The sequence below is a fragment of the Scardinius erythrophthalmus genome, assembly GCF_964197995.2.
Source record: "Scardinius erythrophthalmus genome assembly, chromosome: 10".
NCBI lineage: Eukaryota > Metazoa > Chordata > Actinopteri > Cypriniformes > Leuciscidae > Scardinius > Scardinius erythrophthalmus.
In genome coordinates this window covers 11,791,891-11,812,493 of record NC_138230.1, presented here as the reverse complement: position 1 = coordinate 11,812,493, position 20,603 = coordinate 11,791,891, and the positions used below count along the sequence as shown (strand labels likewise).

Below are 20,603 nucleotides of genomic sequence, written 5' to 3'. Positions count from 1 at the left end.
TAAGAAATATTTCAGAAATTCATGTTTATTTTTGAATTAATGTGAATTTTAACTCATTTTTTGTGAGTTACAAATAGGCTTCTTAATATATATATATATATATATATATATATATATATATATATATATATATATATATATATATATATATTTTATATATATCGGATTAGCCTATATAAAATATAATTATTTTTATTTTGCATGACTTATCAGTGCACGATTTTCCAAATAATAAAACATGTCTGTCTGGATGATCTTTCATTAAAATACAAGTTGCTCTGCCCCTGAACACACTTTCCTTTTCTGCTGATTTGGCTGTTGCATATTTGTTAACAAATAGCTAAAAAACTAATAGTTGTTTTAGTAAAATCAATGTGGGACGCCCTTTTTTACACAAAATTCGCAATTGATAAAATCAAGTTCAGTCTAACGTTTTTTCCTTTATTGAATTTTACACAGAAATGTCACTCATTACGGAAGTAATATGCAATTTTTTGTTTTTTAATTTAACAAATTCTTTCTGAAGACAACTGGATGAATATCTCTATGCGTTGTATAGTCAAAACATATAGTCAAGGCAGGGTTTGCTGACTGACAGATATTACTGTATCAAAGCAGAAAATAGATTATATTTATATATATTGTGTTTGTATGTGTGCGAGTGAAAAGTATATGAGATCGGCACATAAAGTTGAGTGAAAGATAATCTGTGATTACACTGTTTATTTTAATGAGATTATTGTTTCAGGGAATTGGGTCACACTGATCTTGACTCTACATTCATTCATACTGAGATAAAGGGTCTTATTTTGAGAATACAAACCTCTTGGCCAGTCACAATTACATTATTTTTTTGGTGCTTCGAAGTTCTGAGTGTGATTAATGTTTCATATTTTGTATTCATGTTATTAGAGAATAATGTTCCTTCCTCCGTACAAAGCCTGTAGAAGAGATGCTTTCACTAACAAGAAATAGATTTTAAACTAAAAGTGTCACGTCTTTAAAATGAGTCTGATCTCTAAAGAACTGGTGCCAGTTGCTCTAACCTGACATGTTTGGTCTTAAATTCAATTAAAATTTGCATTAAAACATTACAAACAAAGCAATATTAAATGTTCATGTTAAGTTAAATCATCAGGCCTCTTGAATCACTATAATGTTCAATTAAGTGGTTTAGATATTAGAAATTTCCTTGAGTGAACCTTATTTTTGTGCTACAATCTGTTCATGAAATTCCTTTTAAGATAATAATTTAAATACATTAAACAAATTAACCAACAAAGGTCAATAATCCAAAACTCAAGTGGATAAAATATTGACAAAATTTGTGTTTGTTTTGGCACAGGAGTTCAAGGCTTGAACAAAAGTGAGAAAACCTTGCCCTGAAACTTGATCTTTACTGTGCTGAATAAACATATATACAGTGTATGATTCAAGGATATATAAGATCAGTATTGTCTCTCTGTCCCTTTTGAAATGCCACTCTTAAAAGAAAGATCTTTTCATTGTGTTGACATTAGAGCCCGAATAAACAAATCTGTGGTATATGTATTCTGTTGAGTCATGCACGGCTTCTCAGCATGTGTCAAATTCACTTTATATCAAACAGGTCACTGTAGAGACTGTGATAATTTCTTTAGAAGAGAATATACAGTGTGTGTGCATCTTAAGACATGTTGACACTCTGATAATATGTCGATGTTACACCCCATAAAACTGCTTGATTCTATCAATATAGCATTCCATGGAATCACATTTAAATCAATAGTTAATGCAATCACCACAGTTATATGATAAATGAATGTGTATTTGTATACTCACAACTGCATTCTCCCTTTTGTAGGAATACATATCTGATAAGCTGAATTTTCAGCATCATTACTCCAGTCTTCAGTGTCAAATGTTCCTTCAGAAATCAAGAAACATTTCTTATTATTATCAATGTTTAAACCAGTTATGCTGCATGCTTAATATTTTTGTGAAACCATGATCATTTTTTTCAGGATTGTTTTATAAAAAGTTCAAAAGAACAACATTTATTTGAAATAGAAACCTGTCCTTACCGTCACTTTTGATCAATTTAATGCAACCTCGCTGAATAAAAGTATTCATTTATTTAACTTAACTCAGCTTTGAATGGTAGTGTAAACATAAAAAAAAAAAAGATCATTTTAATGAATTCAAATGGCACAAATCACTGTTTTCTTGTAACTTGTAAGGTGTATTTCAAGTTCTACTGAGAATTAAACCTGACATTGCAAACAAAACAAATTAAGATGTGTAACTAACTATAAAATAATCAAGTCTTTGGGTCTGCCGGTTGTGGATGTTACTCCTGGTCACTAGGAGGAGCTATATCATATTCTTATCCAAGATTTCCACAGTCAATCACTAGAGGTCACCATCAACACGTTCCTCATAATTCTAGTTAACCATCACTAGTAAATACAGACAGCAGACTGTTCATTTACTAATTGTTAACAATTTTACAAAAGGGTTTCGTAGTCTTCTCCTAGAACTCCTTGTGTTCATTTACTGGATTTATGATGTTTTGTTCTCCAGGCAGATTTACAGCAGTTGAATTATGGATTGAGTTTCTATCTGAATAAACACCCTGCATAGATCCTAACCATTCTCTGCTACAGTATGTTAGAAGTTGCAATCAAAACTGATGGCCTTATGTTGGTTGGTTGAAAATAGCGCATAGTTCTTCATCTGGAAGAGAGTCACGGCTATTGAAGTGATCTTGTATTTTCAGGGTATAGACTGTGTCGAACATTTGTACTCGAGACACTCGACTAGATCTGAAAGCTTTGAGAACGGAGAGGTCAACACACTTATGTGGCAGCTGATGTCTATAGTGCAAGTCAAGTACAAATGCAATAGCAAGACATTCCCTGAAAAAAAAAATATATTGATCTTCTATTTAATCATTCGGATATTTCATAAAGGAAAATATATCTATATATTGCTAAAGATATGTAGTTCTGTGCGATCCACAAAAATACAAACCCAGTGCGCCTATAGGCATTATTAATTATTAAAATGCGTGCATTTGACCTAATTTCAAATGTTTTGGAAAATTACACATGATCTCTTGTATTTCCCCATGCAACGTTTATTTTTTTATTAGAATGAAAGATTTACACACCTGAACTACATACGGCATTGTTTGTGTTGCATTTCATATGTTGCAATGAAGCTAATACATTATAACCAACATCCTTTGTTTACTTAATGAAGCACAATACGTTCATGTGGTAAAATTAATCAATCACAATGCTCCGGAAAATTGGGGGGGGGGGGGGGGGGGATATGAGGTCACGGAAAAGGGAATGGCCATTATATCATGATGTATATTGAATGTCTCAAATACTCATATCTCCATACTGGGTGTCTTTGGACTGATTACTTCCCTTTTCATAATGTTTACAATCTACATTGTGCATAAATGTCTGAAAGGTGTACAAAAACAATTAAACAACAAACTGAAGGATAACGTCTAGATGTGACAAATACGAGCGTACAAATACAAGGATGCTCAGTAGAGAGCAGAAATCAGTTTATGAACAGTTTTGCATGATTTAGTATGTGGTTCAGACTGAGATTAAAGGTGGGTGAGTGGGGGCGGGGGGGATATTCGGCATATTATGGGATGTCTGGGCCATTAGTGAGGGGGAGGGGTGGGGGCCGGGTTTAAAGGGGGGAAGAAAAAGAGAGTGAATATCACACTCAGGATTGTTCATTTTTGTTTCTTTATTTTTTGGGGCTTTTATTTATGGTAGAAGATTCACCTGTGAGAGACTGCTATTCTCATTTCTACCTCATGAAACAAGAAGATTGCAACATTTGTAGTATATATATATATATCAGTGAATGTTCTTAATTCGGTGTAGCGCTAGAACCCCTAAAAATACCCTCAAAACAAATGTAGCACTAATATATCTCCAAGAGCAACAAAGCCTACATTAAATCTGTGGCGACTAATAGTTGCACACGCAAAGTTAGTGATTCAAATTGAAATCACGACCTATTGGTTTTTGTTTTTTGGCCAAATCCAACATCGCTTTTGTCTTAAGAGTTTATCAGTAGACATCTCTGATGGTGTCCATATGTGGCTCTTTCACCCAGTTATGGAGTCATGTTCAGTACGGTGAGGGTGTGGGGGGAGGAGGGAACTAGCAGAGAGCGTTAAAAGAGTATTATGGCATTCATTTTAGCATGCATGGTAATCTGAAACCCCTCCTTTATACACCCCCCCCCCCCCCCCCCCCAAAAGACGGTCACACACAGAAACACCTCTTTCTTGCGGATCGCCATGACAACTGCCAGCACAGGAAGAATATTATGGTCTGTGTTTTCTTTTGGCTGAGACATTATTACTGGATATTTGGTGCTTTGGAGTGTGGAGGAGGGGTGCGCCTGAGTGGGTTGTCATGACAACCACCTCTACATTTCTTTGATATGTAATTATGCTATATGGTGCCTACCACTCCCCATCCCCCCTCTAAGAAATTACATTTGTTTCTACATATGAACATACATACATATGTGTTGCTTTGTGACGGACTAGATGTGTGCATCAAGAGCTGTCAGTGTTTGTCATTTTACTCGACAATTCAGGTGGATCATAACGGGGTGAAAATGGCAAAAGGTGAAGCTGAAGCTAAGAGAAGGTCAAACTACAAAACGTCCCAAGGTCCCATTCAGAGACTATCACTTCTGAAGGCCTTAATCACATAGTGCCACTTTCATTTTAAGCCCTTATATAGCTTCTTTATCAGGCTGATATTTGAACTTGAACGGTAGACTATATTGAATGTGGCCTTGAACCTAAAATCCCCAAACCAGAACTATTATCTGCTCATTTTTGGACCCGAAAATAAAGTTAGTGACATGTGGTAGAGAATTGTTGCTCTAAAATGCCATTGCACTGAAGAGCACTAACTTTAAGTTTTGGTTACAAATGGCATTTTATACGCTCACAAATGTCTACTGTACATATACTGTATATACATAACTGTAATAAGGAAGCAGGCTGGCGAGGAGTTTCTAATAGACTTTTTCTCCCTCTCTCTCTCTCTTCCGGTTCAGTTCCCGTTCATTCTTTTTTCGGAGTTATGGTTATTGTGGGATGTCAGTGACTATGTTTATTATTATGGGATGTTAACTGGGGTGGGAGGGGTGGCTGTCTCCATGGCAACTGTTGCTAAGGGCATGGTGGAATGGGGAAGAGAGGGTCTGTCTTTGGTTGGGGGGGGGGGGTATTATGGTCTGTATGTTGCAAGGTAACTATGCGGTGGGGGGAAGGGTGAATGTCTGTATGTATGTGTATGTGTGAATATGGGGAGGGTGATTATTATGGGATGTCTGGCCCCTGATCTCTTTGTGTCTATGCAAAGGGTGTAAGTGGCAGAAGGAGAAACTGCGACGTTGTGTGCATCCTACAGCCGAGAAAAAATATATAATCTGGATACACTTTCAATACTTAATCATTAGGGATATTACAAATTGTATTTAAGTGTTGATGAAAAGGAGCCAATACAACGTGGTGACATCTTAAATTGCATTAGCTGTTTGTTTGAAAAAGGGAATAGGTCAAGTTGTGTGAGTATACTTTCTAAAATTGGATTACATTCATTCTAATAATGGGTTTTTATAAATCATACTATTTATGACATCTTTTAACGCATGTAAAATTAAAAGAACCTTAAAAGTTACGAAGACTTTGCAGGTTAGCATCCCTAGCCTGCTTAGCTAATGCCTCACTCACACCATGCCCCATTTGCCTATTAAATGTCCATAACTTGTTTTAACCGCGTATTTTAAAAGTTTATTGACGTGTTTTTTCACTTGCATAAAACCCAAAGGGTTTTTGTCCAACAATATCACATATATTTGCATGCTTTTCTGAATTTTTTGGCATGTAGTGACCACTACGATCAGCATGCTACCGTGACTATTAACTTCCGTTTGTATTGTTCTTTTATTTTCTGCCTCCCCCGGCTTCAGGAAGGCACCAGAGGAGGCGAAAATCGGCATACAAGGGTTCGCAATCCTCTCTATCTGGTGAGATCAACAATATGTCCGGCAGTGAAGACGATAGAGACGATTTTGAACCTCGGGCAATGATGCAAGGTAAAATATTTACGTTTACTGATGCGGGTCAACTTTGGTCGGTGTTGGTTTTTCTTATCGCTAATGTGAATGAAAAGTAGATACATTAAATGTTTTAACGGATTATTTGTAACGTATTTTATGGTCTCAGTTGGAGTTTATTGCTGGGAAACTTCATTTATTCGACGAACCAGTGGCTAACGTTAGTCGGCTAACGTAACAACAAGCGGGGCTGATGCTAGATATTTCATTTCTTATAAAACATTAAAACTATAAATGTCATTTTAACGATTAAATAACCTTATGTATTTGGATACATTTGTATTTTATCTCCCCCTTTCAGTTTTTTTAGTCAGTGCTTTGTTTTGCCGGGTTTTTACGCGGCTAGCCGTCGACTTGCCTGTTATTTTTGCCTTCACACTCAAATAATATGCCCTCATATTAGTCAAACATTGCACATTACGTTGATTTGAGCATCTTGGTGCGCTTATTGAGCAGTAGTGGTGGCCTTATAGTAACATTTGATGTATTATGTTGTTGCTGTACCGGCATCGGTGTTTCGCGGCCTACCGGTAACAGTCGCGTGCGAGTTTGACGCGTGAGGATTTTCAGTGTCCTCGCGCTCTCACTATTCGCGCGCTGTCGGCCTTTACTGTTTAATCTAAAAAAAAATATATTTTTTGCTTGTGAAACAACTATAAATATCGGGTTTCAGTTTGATATTTTGATTTTGCACATCAGTGTGTGCAGGAATCGGATGTGACGCTAGTTTTTCAGGGAAATGCTTGAAGGGGGGCTTTGCCCGGGTATTCAGTGTTTTTTTGAATGGAGCAAAATACTCGGTGTATTTTTTGTGTGCCTTACTAACCATATATAAGACACAGTGTAAGATTAATTTTACCTCTACAGGAAGGAAATTATCATTGAAAATGTGTCGTGTGTGCTTAATTTAGTATGTTTAGTGCTCTTAGTCATAGACTTCTATATTAATACAACGTTCCTGTGGTGTCTGGATAAAAGCAAGTAACACGTTATTTTGTCTTTCATAATGAAATATATGAGGCGAGTCCATTAAGGTCTTATATTACTGTCGTCCATGGGAACACTTAGTCATGGACTTACAGAATAAAATCAGTGCCATGTGTAACAGTAAGACAAAATTACATTTCCTCAGATTTAGCCTAGTATTTGCAGTTGTTTCCAAAAATAACCTATTGTATCTGATAAAATGTTCAGCTCCCTCATATCGGTGATTTATTGGTTATTTAATACTTCCTGTATCACAGTGTTATTGAAATTTGTCTCAATATGTAGTGCCCCAGATGATTTTTCAACCAGCCCAGATCAAATGCCAAAAATAGATTTGTAGATGACTGATCTATTGAGGATTAATCTGAGGAGCTGGGTTCACAAGCTCAGATATTTTCAGGCCTGAATTTGAATAGTGAATATACATATCAAATATACAGACTAAATAGACTACAGTCCAAAATATTAAGTTGAGTAGAAATGCACTCAATTAAATCTCTATTTAATGATTTTTTAAAATTAATATTAATCCAATAGTACTTATCCGTATGACTGGAAAAGTCAAGAAAAAGAATTATTTATTAAAAATGACAAATTGATTTGATGCGTGTTTGTTCTACAGACGAGGATGACTTGGACGAGGAGTTGTCAGAGAATGATGCTCCAAAGGTGAAAAAGAAGAAGAAAGCCAAAAAAAGTAGCCGTGAGAGCAAAGGCAGCAAGAGAAATCGTTCCCGCAGAGAGGTAATGATCTTTTTTGTGAGTGTGTGTGTGTGTGTGTGTGTGTGTGTGTGTGTGGATATTGTTTGTTTGCAATTTACTTGGAGAATGCAGTATTCACTTTCCTTATGTTATGGATTAGAAACCTCCCCCACAGTGAGAAACAGAGCAATTTAGCTGCCATCGCAAATAGGATATCATGTCCTAATGACTGTTCATATCAAAGGTTCATGATACATTTTTTTAAAGCTACCGAATCTCAATACAACTGCTTCATTTATGATAACTACAACTGTTGTTTTTTAAAGACTTAGTGATTTTGTATGAACACAGCCATGTAGTCTTTAATAAAATGTAATATGTGCTGCAAAATCTGATTCTAGTCTAACTGGTCAAGTGGTCTGTTTATTTTCATAAAATACTGAACACTAGGGGTGTAAAGGTACACAAAACTGACGGTTAGGAACGGACCTCGATTTTGACGTCACGGTACGGTTTGGTACAGGAGGGGAGGAGAACTAAACATAAATTGCATTTTTTTTGATTAAACAGTGGTTTACTGGACAAATTGTGTCTCTGTCTTTAAATAAATTCAGTTGTAATTAAGTTTCTTAAGGATGAAAAAATGATCTCTGCTAATGCTGTAAACTATATAGGGAGCCCTTACTTGCACATTACTATAATATTAAAGGTTAACAACAAAGCCCAAACTATTAGCCTAAATTCAGTTGCTATTTATTTTTTAGATATAATAATCAACACTCAAATAACAAATTGTATGCAAACATGTAACCTGCACATAAGGCAGTTTTGTTTAGTTTTTATTAGGAAGAGATGATCGCGTTCACTCGCGCGCTGCTGCTTAATGAATAAAATCTCAAAGTCATTGAAATAAAATAAATCATGGGATCAAACTGAGGCGCCTATATAGTAATCTGTCACGCCAAATTATAGGGCATTTATTGTTTTAATTTCGTGATAAAATGGACATAATTTGAAAAATTGAACTTTCTTATTGAAAGTAACAAAACGTGGAGCTTATTGCGATTTATTGGTAGTCAATAGTGGTTAGGCTACAACGCCGTATTCGTCTTGTGGAAAGAATAAAAGAATTGAAGAAAGAATACGTGAACTGTTACACTCTTAATTATTATTTAATCAATGTCAAGGAAAGAAAAATGAGTTTTGTGACAAAAGGTAAAGTGAGGTCAACCTCAACAATGGACCAGGGCTGGGTGGGGCAGCAGAGGGCGGGGCGCGTTCGGTACGCCATGAGGTTTTTTGGTTTGGTTTGAGTATCGTTACACCCGCCCTACTAAACACAAAATAAAGTAATTGGCTCTATCTTGTAAGACAAGCTGAGTTATTAAATGTAAAGATCTCAAATCGATTTTTGCAACATCATAAGTGGTTGTTAAAAGGACTATAAGTAAAAGCAAGCTCATGCACAACTTGGATGGTACCTTTGTTTGCTCGAGAACTGGGAAGTAGGGATGCTCCGATCAGGATTTTTGCAGCCGATGCTGACTACACATTTCTTATCATCATGAGTGGCCAATACCGGTCCTGATCATTTAAGCTTTATATAAGTGATATGTAAGCTCTCTGTTGACATTTACTGTTAACCCCTCACTAAAAGACAAAAAGTGTTTAAAAATGGTGATTTCTCCCTTCACTACCATTCAAAAGTTTGGGTTTGATAAGATTTTTTATCAAGAAAAAGAGTCTCTTACTCTCACCTAGGCTGCATTTGATCAGGAATGCAGTAAAAACGGCAATATTGTGAAATATTATTATAATTTTAAACAACTGTTTTCTATTTAAATATATTTTGAATTTTTTTTTTGAAATTTTTAGCATCATTACGCCAGTCTTCAGTGTCACATGATCCTTTAGAAAACATGATACATGTTTTTTTTTTTTCAGGATTATTTGAAAAGAACAGCATTTATTTGAAAGAGACTTTTGTAATATTATACATTTCATTGTCACTTTTGATCAATTAAATGCTTTACTGGCCCCAAACCTTTGACCATTATCGTACAATCATAAAATGTTGCCTAAAATATTGTTTTGGAAAATTAACTACTATAGATATTTTGATCACTTCTGGAGGCTGCTAAATTATGTCCTATGTGTCCTCCAGGATATCGGCATCAGTTCTCCGGAGCCAGGGGAAGGGCCAGAACTGGATGATGGTGAAGACCGCTCAGAAAGCGAGGGTAGTGACTACACACCAGGCAAGAAAAAGAAGAAAAGAGCCAGCACCTCAAAGGAGAAGAAAAGAAGCAGCTCTGGTGCCGACAGAAACTCAGCAGCCTCCAAACGGAGGGAACCTGAGGAAGAGGAAGATGAGGATGATGACGATTCTGTGAGTTCATATGAGATTTGACAGCTAAATTAACTCTATGATAAAGTACATATAAATCGAATCGCTCATGAGCTCTGAACTGATTTTAAGGAGCCAAAAAGTTCCTCTCAGCTTTTGGATACCTGGGGTATGGAGGACATCGATCATGTCTTCTCAGAGGAAGACTATAGAACTCTGACCAACTACAAAGCCTTCAGCCAGTTCGTCAGGTATGAGTGCATTACCCAGATTAACAATGTGAGAAAAATCATTGTATGTGAATCTTTATCTTTAGGTAGGAATGAAATTGCGAGAGTCTTTTCTTGTGACGTATATCCGTGTGAAACGGCTTCTCAAATACGAAAAAAATCTAGGGCAGAATTTAATTTTGTCCACAAGGAACTGTTTGGTTTGTTGGATCGTTGTGGTTTACTATTGCTGTTATGTCATGTGAGGAGGGATTCTCTGACCGATCAGCCGTCGACGCACATGTAAACAGTATAACACATGAGACTTTGGTGGCATTTTCCGCTTTGTAACTGTGCTAAACATTAGAAAACCATAGTAAATCGAGTCAACACGCAACATAACCCGATGTGTAGATCTAGAGAAAATCCTCACAGAGTGACATGACATGCTGCGTGGTTAAAGCAAGTTCAACCGATGGAATCTGGATCTCGGTTATGGTGGGTAAGGATGATGTGTCGAGACCAACCAGACACTGTTTTATAGCTGGAGTGGGCTACATGTGAGTGACAGGTTGTCCCACCATTGCGCCAGTTAACATATCATCAGAGAAGAGAAGTCACTGCAAGAGGCAGGGGAAATTCTTTTGATTAAATATTACGAGGCACGTGAATATAAAAAAGGGTGATTTGCACCGATAAATAATTTATAATAAAAATAGTTGGATTCCTAATTTTTTTTTTTTTATTGTCAAATTTGCTTCCATTGTGACTTTAAAGTGAAATCAAAATGGAAAACTCTTGATTAAACAATCCAATCAATTCCCAAAGGATCATGTTCGAAAAATCGTTTCAGTCAGAAGAAATATGTAACAATAGGGAAGAAAAGACAATCGCAACTTGTTTCATGCTGACTTTAACTGCTGCTTTTTTATTTACTGACAAATTAGAAGTGTTATCTCCTGACTTACAACATATGATCATCATAATCATAATTAACATGGCATCTACTATGAAAAAGGTTGCTTGGCTAAAGGTACGGTCACATTATTGAAATGAAATTGAATGAAGCATAGATCACACACAAGTCTTTCAAACCAAGCAGCTTTCTGTTGGTCAACGTGAAGAATTTGCACGACCAACTTGAACACGATGCGAAATCTGTGTCAAAATTGTTCACCCTCACTCGGAATTCCAGATTGCACGATTTCCTATTGAAATTGCTGGATTTGGACTGCGAAAATTCGCTAAACATCGGTAAATGAGCACTGCATGATGTTAATAGCTTTACTGTTAGATGTTGGCTTTACATCAACAAAATAATAACGGCAGCAAAATCATCAGTATATAAAGAGATTTCCCCCAAATTTCACCATCAAAAATGCCCTCCCTGCAATTTCACAGGCCTCTGATTGCTGCCAAGAACCCCAAAATTGCTGTTTCCAAAATGATGATGGTTCTGGGAGCAAAGTGGCGTGAGTTCAGCACTAACAATCCTCTGCGGGGCTCGGCTGCTGCCACCACGGCCCTGGCGGCCGCTAGTGCCGCAGCATCTGTTGACACCGAAGCTCCAGCCGCTGCACCTGCAGTCCCAGTCAGTGTTGAGTCCACGCCAGCAGCTCCCCTACGCAAGGCCAAGACAAAAGAGGGCAAGGGTGAGTGCAAGGTTGTTTCATTTTTGTTTGTTTGTGTAATTGTTCTTCTACTGTGTGAGTGACTTCCCACTACAGCAGCTGTTTTTCCCAGCTGAGATGATTATTTGATTTGTGCATTTTCATCCGGTCAGTGTTATTATCATAAACATCCAGCAGTTGTTGTTTTTTGCGGTGTTGAGGAATAATGGTTTCCTTGATATTTGCATTGTTCAATGTGCTATTAAGCTGGTTTCACCGTAGAGCTTGTTTTTAAATTGTGATCATCACATTTTAATGGTTTCTGAGAAGCTTGAAGAATGGGGCAGTTAAAACTTATTCGACCAGACAGCAAACCACTGATGCTCATTTCACTTGCAAAAGGGGGCACAGAAGCAAATGACTGCTTAATGCATTTGTTTGATCAAAAATGCAGTCTCCATTCTTCATAGTCACATGATTCTACAGAAATCATTCTAATACGCCGATTTGCTGCTCAAGACACATTTCTTATCATGATCAATGTTGAAAACAGTTGTGCTGCTTAATATTTTTGTGGAAACTGATACGAATTATTTAATGAATGGAAAGTTCAAAAGAACAGCATTTACCTGGAATAGAAATCTTTTGTTACGTTGTAGAAGTCTTTCCTATCACATTTATTCAATTGAGTTCATTAAATTCAAACTAATAATTTCCTACTGACCCCAAACTCTTGAATAGTAGTGTATATCAGTGTGTATTATAGCGCTTCTAATAAAACAATGCTTTTCCACATGCTAGCAGGGTTTATTTGTGATGTATGAGTTCTTAGCCGCTAATGTTTTGCTTGCATAAAGGAAAAATTATGCTAATTCCTGCGCATTTCAGGTCCCAATGCACGTAAGAAGTCCAAACCTGCTCCCAAACCTCAGGAGAAGAAGGTGAAGACCAAAAAGGTTGCTCCTCTGAAAATCAAACTAGGAGGCTTCAACAGCAAGAGGAAACGCTCTTCTGTAAGACCCTCAATTCTACTTTTTTTCACTCATTTCTCCAACTCGCCTTTGCACTCATCCTTTAACCTTTTTCCATGAGCGAGGATGCTATTTTTTCTCTTCCTGGCTCCAATTTTAGTCGTAGCATCTCATTAATGACATCCAAGTAATTTTCTAGTCATTTATGGACTGGAGAACAGAATCGTATATTTATCTCTGCTTTTTTAACCCTCTTTTTTTTTTTTTTTTTAGAGTGAAGAGGACGATGTTGACGTGGATAGTGACTTTGATGACGGCAGTATGAACAGTGTGTCTGTTTCGAATGGATCAAATAGCCGCAGTAGTCGCAGCAGTGCGAAAAAGAAGCCCAAAAAGAAGACGAAAAAGGGTGAGGATCTTATTCTCTGTCTTGGTGCTTGTGAAACTTTTAGGCTTAATCAGGCCTATTAAGACACTTTTTCCCTGTCCCTTTGAGAACAACTTGAGTGACCAGACATTTTTGAGGACCGATGTCTCTTGTACATCTTAAAACACGCAGAACCTGCAGACTTGATATTTAAATCCCAGTCTTTATGCACTTTATTATTCACAGACACTAGTTTGTATCACGCTTTGATTAAAGGTCCCGTTCTTCGTGATCCCATGTTTCAAACTTTAGTTAGTGTGTAATGTTGTTGTTAGAGTATAAATAATATCTGTAAAATGATAAAGCTCAAAGTTCAATCCCAAGTGAGATAATTATTTAACAGAAGTTGACTACATCCCTCTACTTCCTTCTTTAATGATGTCAGTAGAACAGTTTTTTGACTAACCTCCGCCCACAGGAATGCTCCCTCAACTCTACCGAAATTCGTGTATGTACTTGCGCACTTCTAATAACTTACTGTGTTTACTCAGCTCTTACGGTGATTTTCTAAAGTAAAACTGACACTTTATCTTTTGTGTGATGTGCAATAAACTTTATTAAACTCATCAGTATATGTTTGATCATCATTCAGACAGCAGACTTTTAGGCTATTAATAAATAATGGATACATACAAGCAGATGACAAATACGTTATAATAACAGTAATTAAACTACTAAACTATACCTGGTTCATCTCTATACAGCACTCTGACTCTGTAGGTATTATTGTCCGACTCGAACTGAACACGTTACTGAGAGTTTGTGATATTATCATCATTCCGTGAGATGAAATTGTCCTGAGAGACTGAGCGTGAGCTCATGAAGCTCCGCCCCCTGGGTCGTGCAGCAGCAGCTTATTTGCATTTAAAGGGCACACACTAAAACAGCGCGTTTTTCTGAGCCCCAAAAAATGACAATTTAAACATGCTGTAAAAAATTATCTGTTGGGTATTTTGAGCTGAAACTTCACATACACACTCTGGGGACATCAGAGACTTATTTTACATCTTGTGAAAAGGGGCATAATACGGGACCTTTAAGTGAACTCCCCTACTTTTGATTTATTAATCCCAAATTCTCTGACGTTACACATTATTCTGTAAATTCCATTTTTATTACTGGATTCCACGATTCTGTTCCTTATTTCCGCATTATGGAAATCATAGGGCTATACCATCAGTCGTTCATCTATTCTGTCTTTCCCTGCTAGGAGATGATGATGGTGATGGCTATGAGACGGATCATCAGGATTACTGTGAGGTCTGTCAGCAGGGAGGAGAGATCATTCTCTGCGACACCTGTCCACGAGCCTATCACATGGTCTGCTTGGACCCTGATATGGAGAAGGCACCGGAGGGCACCTGGAGCTGCCCACACTGTGTGAGTGAACCAACTTTCAATCTCCACATGAGTTCAATCTAAAAGATGTCCAAAGAGCATAGGCCCTGATGTGACCTTGCACTCTGCAAAATGAAACCATCTCTTCTTCTTTCAGGAGAAGATGGGCATCCAGTGGGAGGCTCGTGAGGACGGGTCAGACGGAGAGGAGGATAATGAGGTGGTAGGCGAGGCGGAAGAGGACGACCATCACATGGAGTTCTGCAGAGTGTGTAAGGATGGCGGAGAGCTGCTGTGCTGTGACTCCTGCCCCTCATCATACCACATTCACTGCCTTAACCCTCCCCTACCCGAGATTCCCAACGGAGAATGGATCTGCCCTCGCTGCACTGTGAGTCAACCACGCTAGAAGTTTTGGTAACACTTTACAATAAGGTTCATTAGTTAATGTATTAACTAACATTAAAATCCAGCTGTTCATGTTTGTTCACAGTCCTTCAACTAATGTTAACAATTACAACCTTTGATCATAATAATGTATTAGTAAATGTTGAAATTAATATTATAACTAAGATGAATAAATGCTGAAGAAGTATTGTTCTTTTTTAGTTCATGTTAACTAAGGTAGGTAACTAATGAAACGTAATGTAAAGTGTTACTGAATTTTTTATTTTTAAAGATAGCCTACTTATATAATTACCGGTGAAATATTTTATACCTCTTTTTTTTCCTCTCTCTCCAGTGTCCTACTATGAAAGGTAAGGTGCAGAAGATTCTGACCTGGCGTTGGACTGAACCTCCTCCCCCGGCCCCTGTGCCCCGGCCCACTGAACTCGCTGCTGATGCGCCGGACCCAACACCATTGGCTGGTCGCCCTGAGAGGGAGTTCTTTGTTAAATGGCAGAATATGTCTTATTGGCACTGCTCCTGGGTTTCTGAGCTACAGGTACATCACTGGCTCTTATTTTGGTCTTACAAAATGGCTTTACAGTGTCATCTTAATATTCTTAGTCAATATATTGTAATTTATTATAAGTCATCTATTATAAATGAATGTTTAATGTATAATTTAAGAGGGAAATTCACACTTCAAAACAAATTTTATATATATATATATACATACTTGTACTTTCAGGGTTTAATCTACTATCTGTGAATCCAGACAATGGCTTATTATAATGTCATTTTGAATCCAGATTTAGGCTGAATTCACACTTAAGTAGTTTCCTTGATCCTAACTTTGGCTCGCAACATCTCTCTCTAGCTGGAGATGCACTGTCAGGTGATGTTCAGGAACTACCAGCGCAAGAACGACATGGACGAGCCACCGACCACAGACTTCGGTGTTGAGGGAGATGAGGACAAGAGTGACAAGAGAAAGAAGAAAGACCCCGCCTACGCTCGGATGGAGGAGAAGTACTACCGCTTCGGCATCAAGATGGAGTGGATGATGATTCACCGTGTTCTGAACCATAGGTGAGATGAGCTCAAGAACTTTGTATTGAATCTCTTTCGGTCAATTTCATGGCTCATGCCATACCTGTTGTTTTATTCCTTTTAGTGTGGATAAGAAGAATAACTGTCACTACCTTATCAAGTGGAGGGATGTAACGTACGATCAGTCTACCTGGGAGGCAGAGGATATGGATATACCAGAGTTTGATGCCTTCAAACTGCAGTACTGGAACCACAGGTATACATGTGAACAGAAACAGCCGTTGCAAGGCATTTAACTTCCACAATAATGGGGAAAAACAGGCAAGACTTTTATTCATCTAGGTCGTGAAGTTTATGATATTATTTGATAATATTTTTAATACCCTTCAGTGTTATATTTAGTATTATTTACACACAAATACATTTTTAAATATCTTGAATTTGCCTATATTTATGTACTTTTAGTTTTAGTTTTTAATTTAATTTTTAATTTTTCAAATTTTAACTGGTTAAATTTAGTAATTTTGTGCTTTTGTAATTTATTATTATTTATTTATTTTAAATATTACTATTCAGGTTTTATTAATTTAGTTTTAGTTCAATTTTAGCTTTTAATTTTAGCTCTTCAACTTAAAACTAAATGAATATTAGAAATGGCAACTTACTGAAATAAGTTTGTTTGTAAATTTGTATTTTATTTTATTTCAGCGTTCAAATACAAATATTTCAAAGAACAAAGTTATGTTTTTGGTTAGAAACAGTCTTGGTTACAACAGCATAAAAGAAAAGTGGTTTTAAAGCCAATGAAATTTATACAAAACTTTTTTTTAAATTAAGAAATGCATTCAGATTTTTAGGATATTTAAGGAAAAGTCTTCAGGTTCATAGCCTGAAAGTGCTAGAAAACGCATGTACTACTGATGCACACGACCATCATGTTCATCTGTTTTTCTGTCCTTAAGGGAGTTGATGATGGGTGATGAAGGTAAACCAGGAAAGAAGTTGAAGATCAAAGGGAAGGTGCGAAAACTGGACCGGCCTCCAGAGAACCCTGTCGTGGATGTAAGCGAGCTTCATTTTGTTGGTTCTACACACTGGCAGCACTTATTAGACCCAGCTGCACCATTCACTTGCTCATTGATGGTTAAAACCCTATTTTTTTACTCTCCTGTAGCCCACCATTAAGTTTGATCGTCAGCCAGAGTATCTGGACTCTACAGGAGGAACGTTGCATCCGTACCAGCTGGAGGGGCTCAACTGGCTCCGCTTCTCCTGGGCTCAGGGAACCGACACCATCCTGGCAGACGAGATGGGTCTGGGAAAGACCGTGCAGACTGCTGTTTTCCTCTATTCACTGTATAAAGAGGTGCCCTGTTTTTTTGTTTGTTTGTGTTTACTTTCATTGAGAGTCCTTTCATGTGATAAATTGAACAAATTATTAAAATGCATTATGCTTTATTAAAATGCATTATGCTTTATGTAATCCAAGAAGAACTGCATTACCATTCAAAAGTTTGGGGTGGGTACGATTTAATTTTTTTTATTTTGATGAAAGAGTCTCTAATGCTGCATTTATTTGATCAAAAATACAATAAAACCGGTAATATTGTGAAATATGATTACAATTTAAAATAAGTCTATTATATTGGAATAAAATTTAAAAATGTATTTTTATATTTAAAGCTGCATTTTCAGAAGCATGCTGATATCTGCTCATTAAACATTTCTTATTATGTTTGAAACAATAGTGCTGCTTAATATTTTTGTGTAAACTGTGATGCATTATTTTCAGGATTCTTTGATAAATAGAAAGTATTACTTTCTTTTTTTCTTTTTTTTTAATCTTACTGGCCCCAAACTTTTGAACTATACTGTACATTTTCATACAATGCTGTTGCTAAATAGTATATTTGATGTTTTGTAAGCATAGAAAAATATAAGGTCACTGAGACATTGAATGTTACTACCTTTTGTACAGCGTGTCCTCTTTCTTCAGTTTTAAAACGCTGGTGTGCTCGTTCTCCAGGGTCATTCTAAGGGTCCGTTCCTGGTGAGTGCCCCCTTGTCCACCATCATTAACTGGGAGCGAGAGTTTGAGATGTGGGCCCCGGACATGTACGTTGTCACATACGTCGGTGACAAGGACAGCAGGGCTGTCATCAGAGAAAACGAGTTCTCTTTTGAAAACAACGCCATCCGTGGTGGCAAGAAACCCTCTAAGATGAAGGTTAGTGAGTTGGAGAACTCTGCTTTCCATTAAAGACTCTTAAGACGCTTGTAAATCAATGATTGTTTCCCTTATGATCGTGCAGAAAGAAGCCTCTGTAAAGTTCCATGTACTGTTGACCTCGTATGAGTTGATCACTATTGACACGGCCGTCCTGGGCTCCATCGACTGGGCTTGTTTGGTAGTTGACGAGGCCCACAGACTGAAGAATAACCAGTCAAAGGTGAGACCAACACAGATATTCACTTTTATGCATTAATTTGACACAAGTTGTGTTGTTAAAACTGGTTCAAATTACTAATTTATCACACTGTACATTTTTCTGATGGTTTGATGTTTTAATGTTGTCCTGTGGTGGTATTTGTTATGCAGTTTTTCAGGGTGCTGAACAATTACCCTCTGCAGCATAAGTTGTTGTTGACTGGAACTCCACTACAAAACAACTTAGAAGAGCTTTTCCATCTGCTCAACTTCCTCACACCAGAGAGATTCAGGTATGTTTGTCAAAATGTTTTTTTGTTTTTTTTCTGACTAATTTCAAACCAAAAGATCTCAAAGCCTTTTTCGAAGGAGAATCGTGTTCTCCTTCACCCTTGAACGAACAATAACACATACATTTATGCAAAAATGTCCGTTTTGTCGAGTATCCTGATAAGAGCAGTCTTAAATGAGTTAAAGTTTTAAATGAACGTAAAGGGTGAGAAACTGGGACGCGTGTGAGATCCGCATCATGTGCAGCAGCGTCAGATCTTAAAGTGACAGCAGCCACTAATGCTGTCTGTCATTAACGTTAATCAAAGAACAAAAGTAACGGAAAATTACTCCCTGCTCTTGACTAAAGAACTTTTGTAGCTTTAATAAGGATCTATATAAATAATCTATATAATCTATATAAAATTTATAAATTATGCAGTGCGGACTGTATGATAACTTTCTGTATATTTCCTACATGTAAGACCGGTAGGAAGGGCACAGGTAAATGACATTTATTATGGGATTCATGTGAGGATTGTTTTAAGTTCATTTAATTATTTTTTTTTTTTTAAGCCTAATTAATATATGTAAAAATGAATAATTATAGCTTTCAATACACTGTATTGTTGAATGGCTATGAATGTGTAAAATTGCGGGGGAAATTCATTTTCATCGAGACCTCAGTAGCTGTGTTAGTATCAGTGATACTGGCCTTCATTCATAAAAAGATGCCATTAAAGTATTTAAAATATACTGTTTCTACATTTAATTTTCAGATTAACTGTGAAATTATTACATGCAAAAATATATAAAAAAATTATAAAAACTTCAGTGTTTTTAATTGCATCTAATTACAGAAAAAAATGTGATTAATCTAGTTTTTTTTATTATTTTTTTATGATTGACAGCACTATAAAAAATGTTTTCTTGTACAATAAATGAACCCCTTTAGCACCCTCTGGTGGCCCCATGGGTATCTGCAAACATAAATGATGCTCTTTATCTCTCTCTGCAGTAATCTTGAAGGTTTCTTGGAGGAGTTTGCCGATATTGCCAAGGAGGACCAGATCAAAAAGCTTCACGACATGCTGGGACCGCACATGCTCAGGAGACTCAAAGCAGACGTGTTCAAGCACATGCCTTCCAAAACCGAGCTCATCGTCCGAGTCGAGCTCAGCCCCATGCAAAAGTGAGTATGTAATGAGGTATGGACTGCGAACTAGGTTACAGGATTGGTAGAGACAGAGTTTTTTAAATCTCATATGTTAATCCAGGAAATATTACAAGTTCATCCTGACCCGTAATTTTGAGGCTCTAAACACTCGTGGCGGAGGAAACCAGGTTTCTCTGCTTAACGTCGTCATGGACCTCAAGAAGTGCTGTAATCATCCTTATCTCTTCCCCGTGGCTGCTATGGTACGCTCCACTTTTTGCTATTTCTGTACCTTTAATAATAGACGATAGCATATGTTCTATAATGTGATTTTTGAGGATACAAGCAAGTAAATTGAAGAGATCCCGCTCTCTGATTGGCTGTGTGAAACAGGAAGCTGCCAAGATGCCCAATGGGATGTACGAGGGCAGTGCCCTGACTAAATCTGCTGGCAAACTGCTGCTACTGCATAAGATGCTGCGGAAACTCAAGGACGGTGGACACAGAGTGCTCATCTTCTCTCAGGTAAACAAGCATTTTATTTATTTATTTAGAAATTATT

At 37.1% G+C, this 20,603-nt stretch overlaps 1 protein-coding gene across 4 annotated transcripts in view; it reads left to right on the top strand.

Moving 5' to 3' along the window:
• Window positions 1–5,232: 5,232 nt before the first annotated feature.
• Window positions 5,233–20,603, top strand: part of chd4a (chromodomain helicase DNA binding protein 4a) — a 28,419-nt gene continuing 13,048 nt past the window's right edge. For 2 of the 4 annotated variants that reach the window (XM_081377019.1, XM_081377018.1), the window contains exons 1-21: window positions 5,233–5,607; window positions 6,013–6,138; window positions 7,769–7,890; window positions 10,013–10,237; window positions 10,328–10,446; window positions 11,806–12,056; window positions 12,903–13,027; window positions 13,259–13,394; window positions 14,623–14,792; window positions 14,908–15,141; window positions 15,493–15,696; window positions 16,015–16,226; window positions 16,312–16,443; window positions 17,150–17,249; window positions 17,362–17,553; window positions 18,214–18,414; window positions 18,500–18,637; window positions 18,787–18,908; window positions 19,904–20,077; window positions 20,163–20,304; window positions 20,435–20,566. In XM_081377019.1, coding sequence (XP_081233145.1) covers window positions 6,084–6,138; window positions 7,769–7,890; window positions 10,013–10,237; window positions 10,328–10,446; window positions 11,806–12,056; window positions 12,903–13,027; window positions 13,259–13,394; window positions 14,623–14,792; window positions 14,908–15,141; window positions 15,493–15,696; window positions 16,015–16,226; window positions 16,312–16,443; window positions 17,150–17,249; window positions 17,362–17,553; window positions 18,214–18,414; window positions 18,500–18,637; window positions 18,787–18,908; window positions 19,904–20,077; window positions 20,163–20,304; window positions 20,435–20,566 — 3,186 coding nt within the window. In that variant the 5' untranslated portion in view covers window positions 5,233–5,607; window positions 6,013–6,083. The remainder of the gene's footprint in view (window positions 5,608–6,012; window positions 6,139–7,768; window positions 7,891–10,012; window positions 10,238–10,327; window positions 10,447–11,805; window positions 12,057–12,902; window positions 13,028–13,258; window positions 13,395–14,622; window positions 14,793–14,907; window positions 15,142–15,492; window positions 15,697–16,014; window positions 16,227–16,311; window positions 16,444–17,149; window positions 17,250–17,361; window positions 17,554–18,213; window positions 18,415–18,499; window positions 18,638–18,786; window positions 18,909–19,903; window positions 20,078–20,162; window positions 20,305–20,434; window positions 20,567–20,603) is intronic. The other 2 variants (XM_081377016.1, XM_081377017.1) reach the window with 2 other exon arrangements.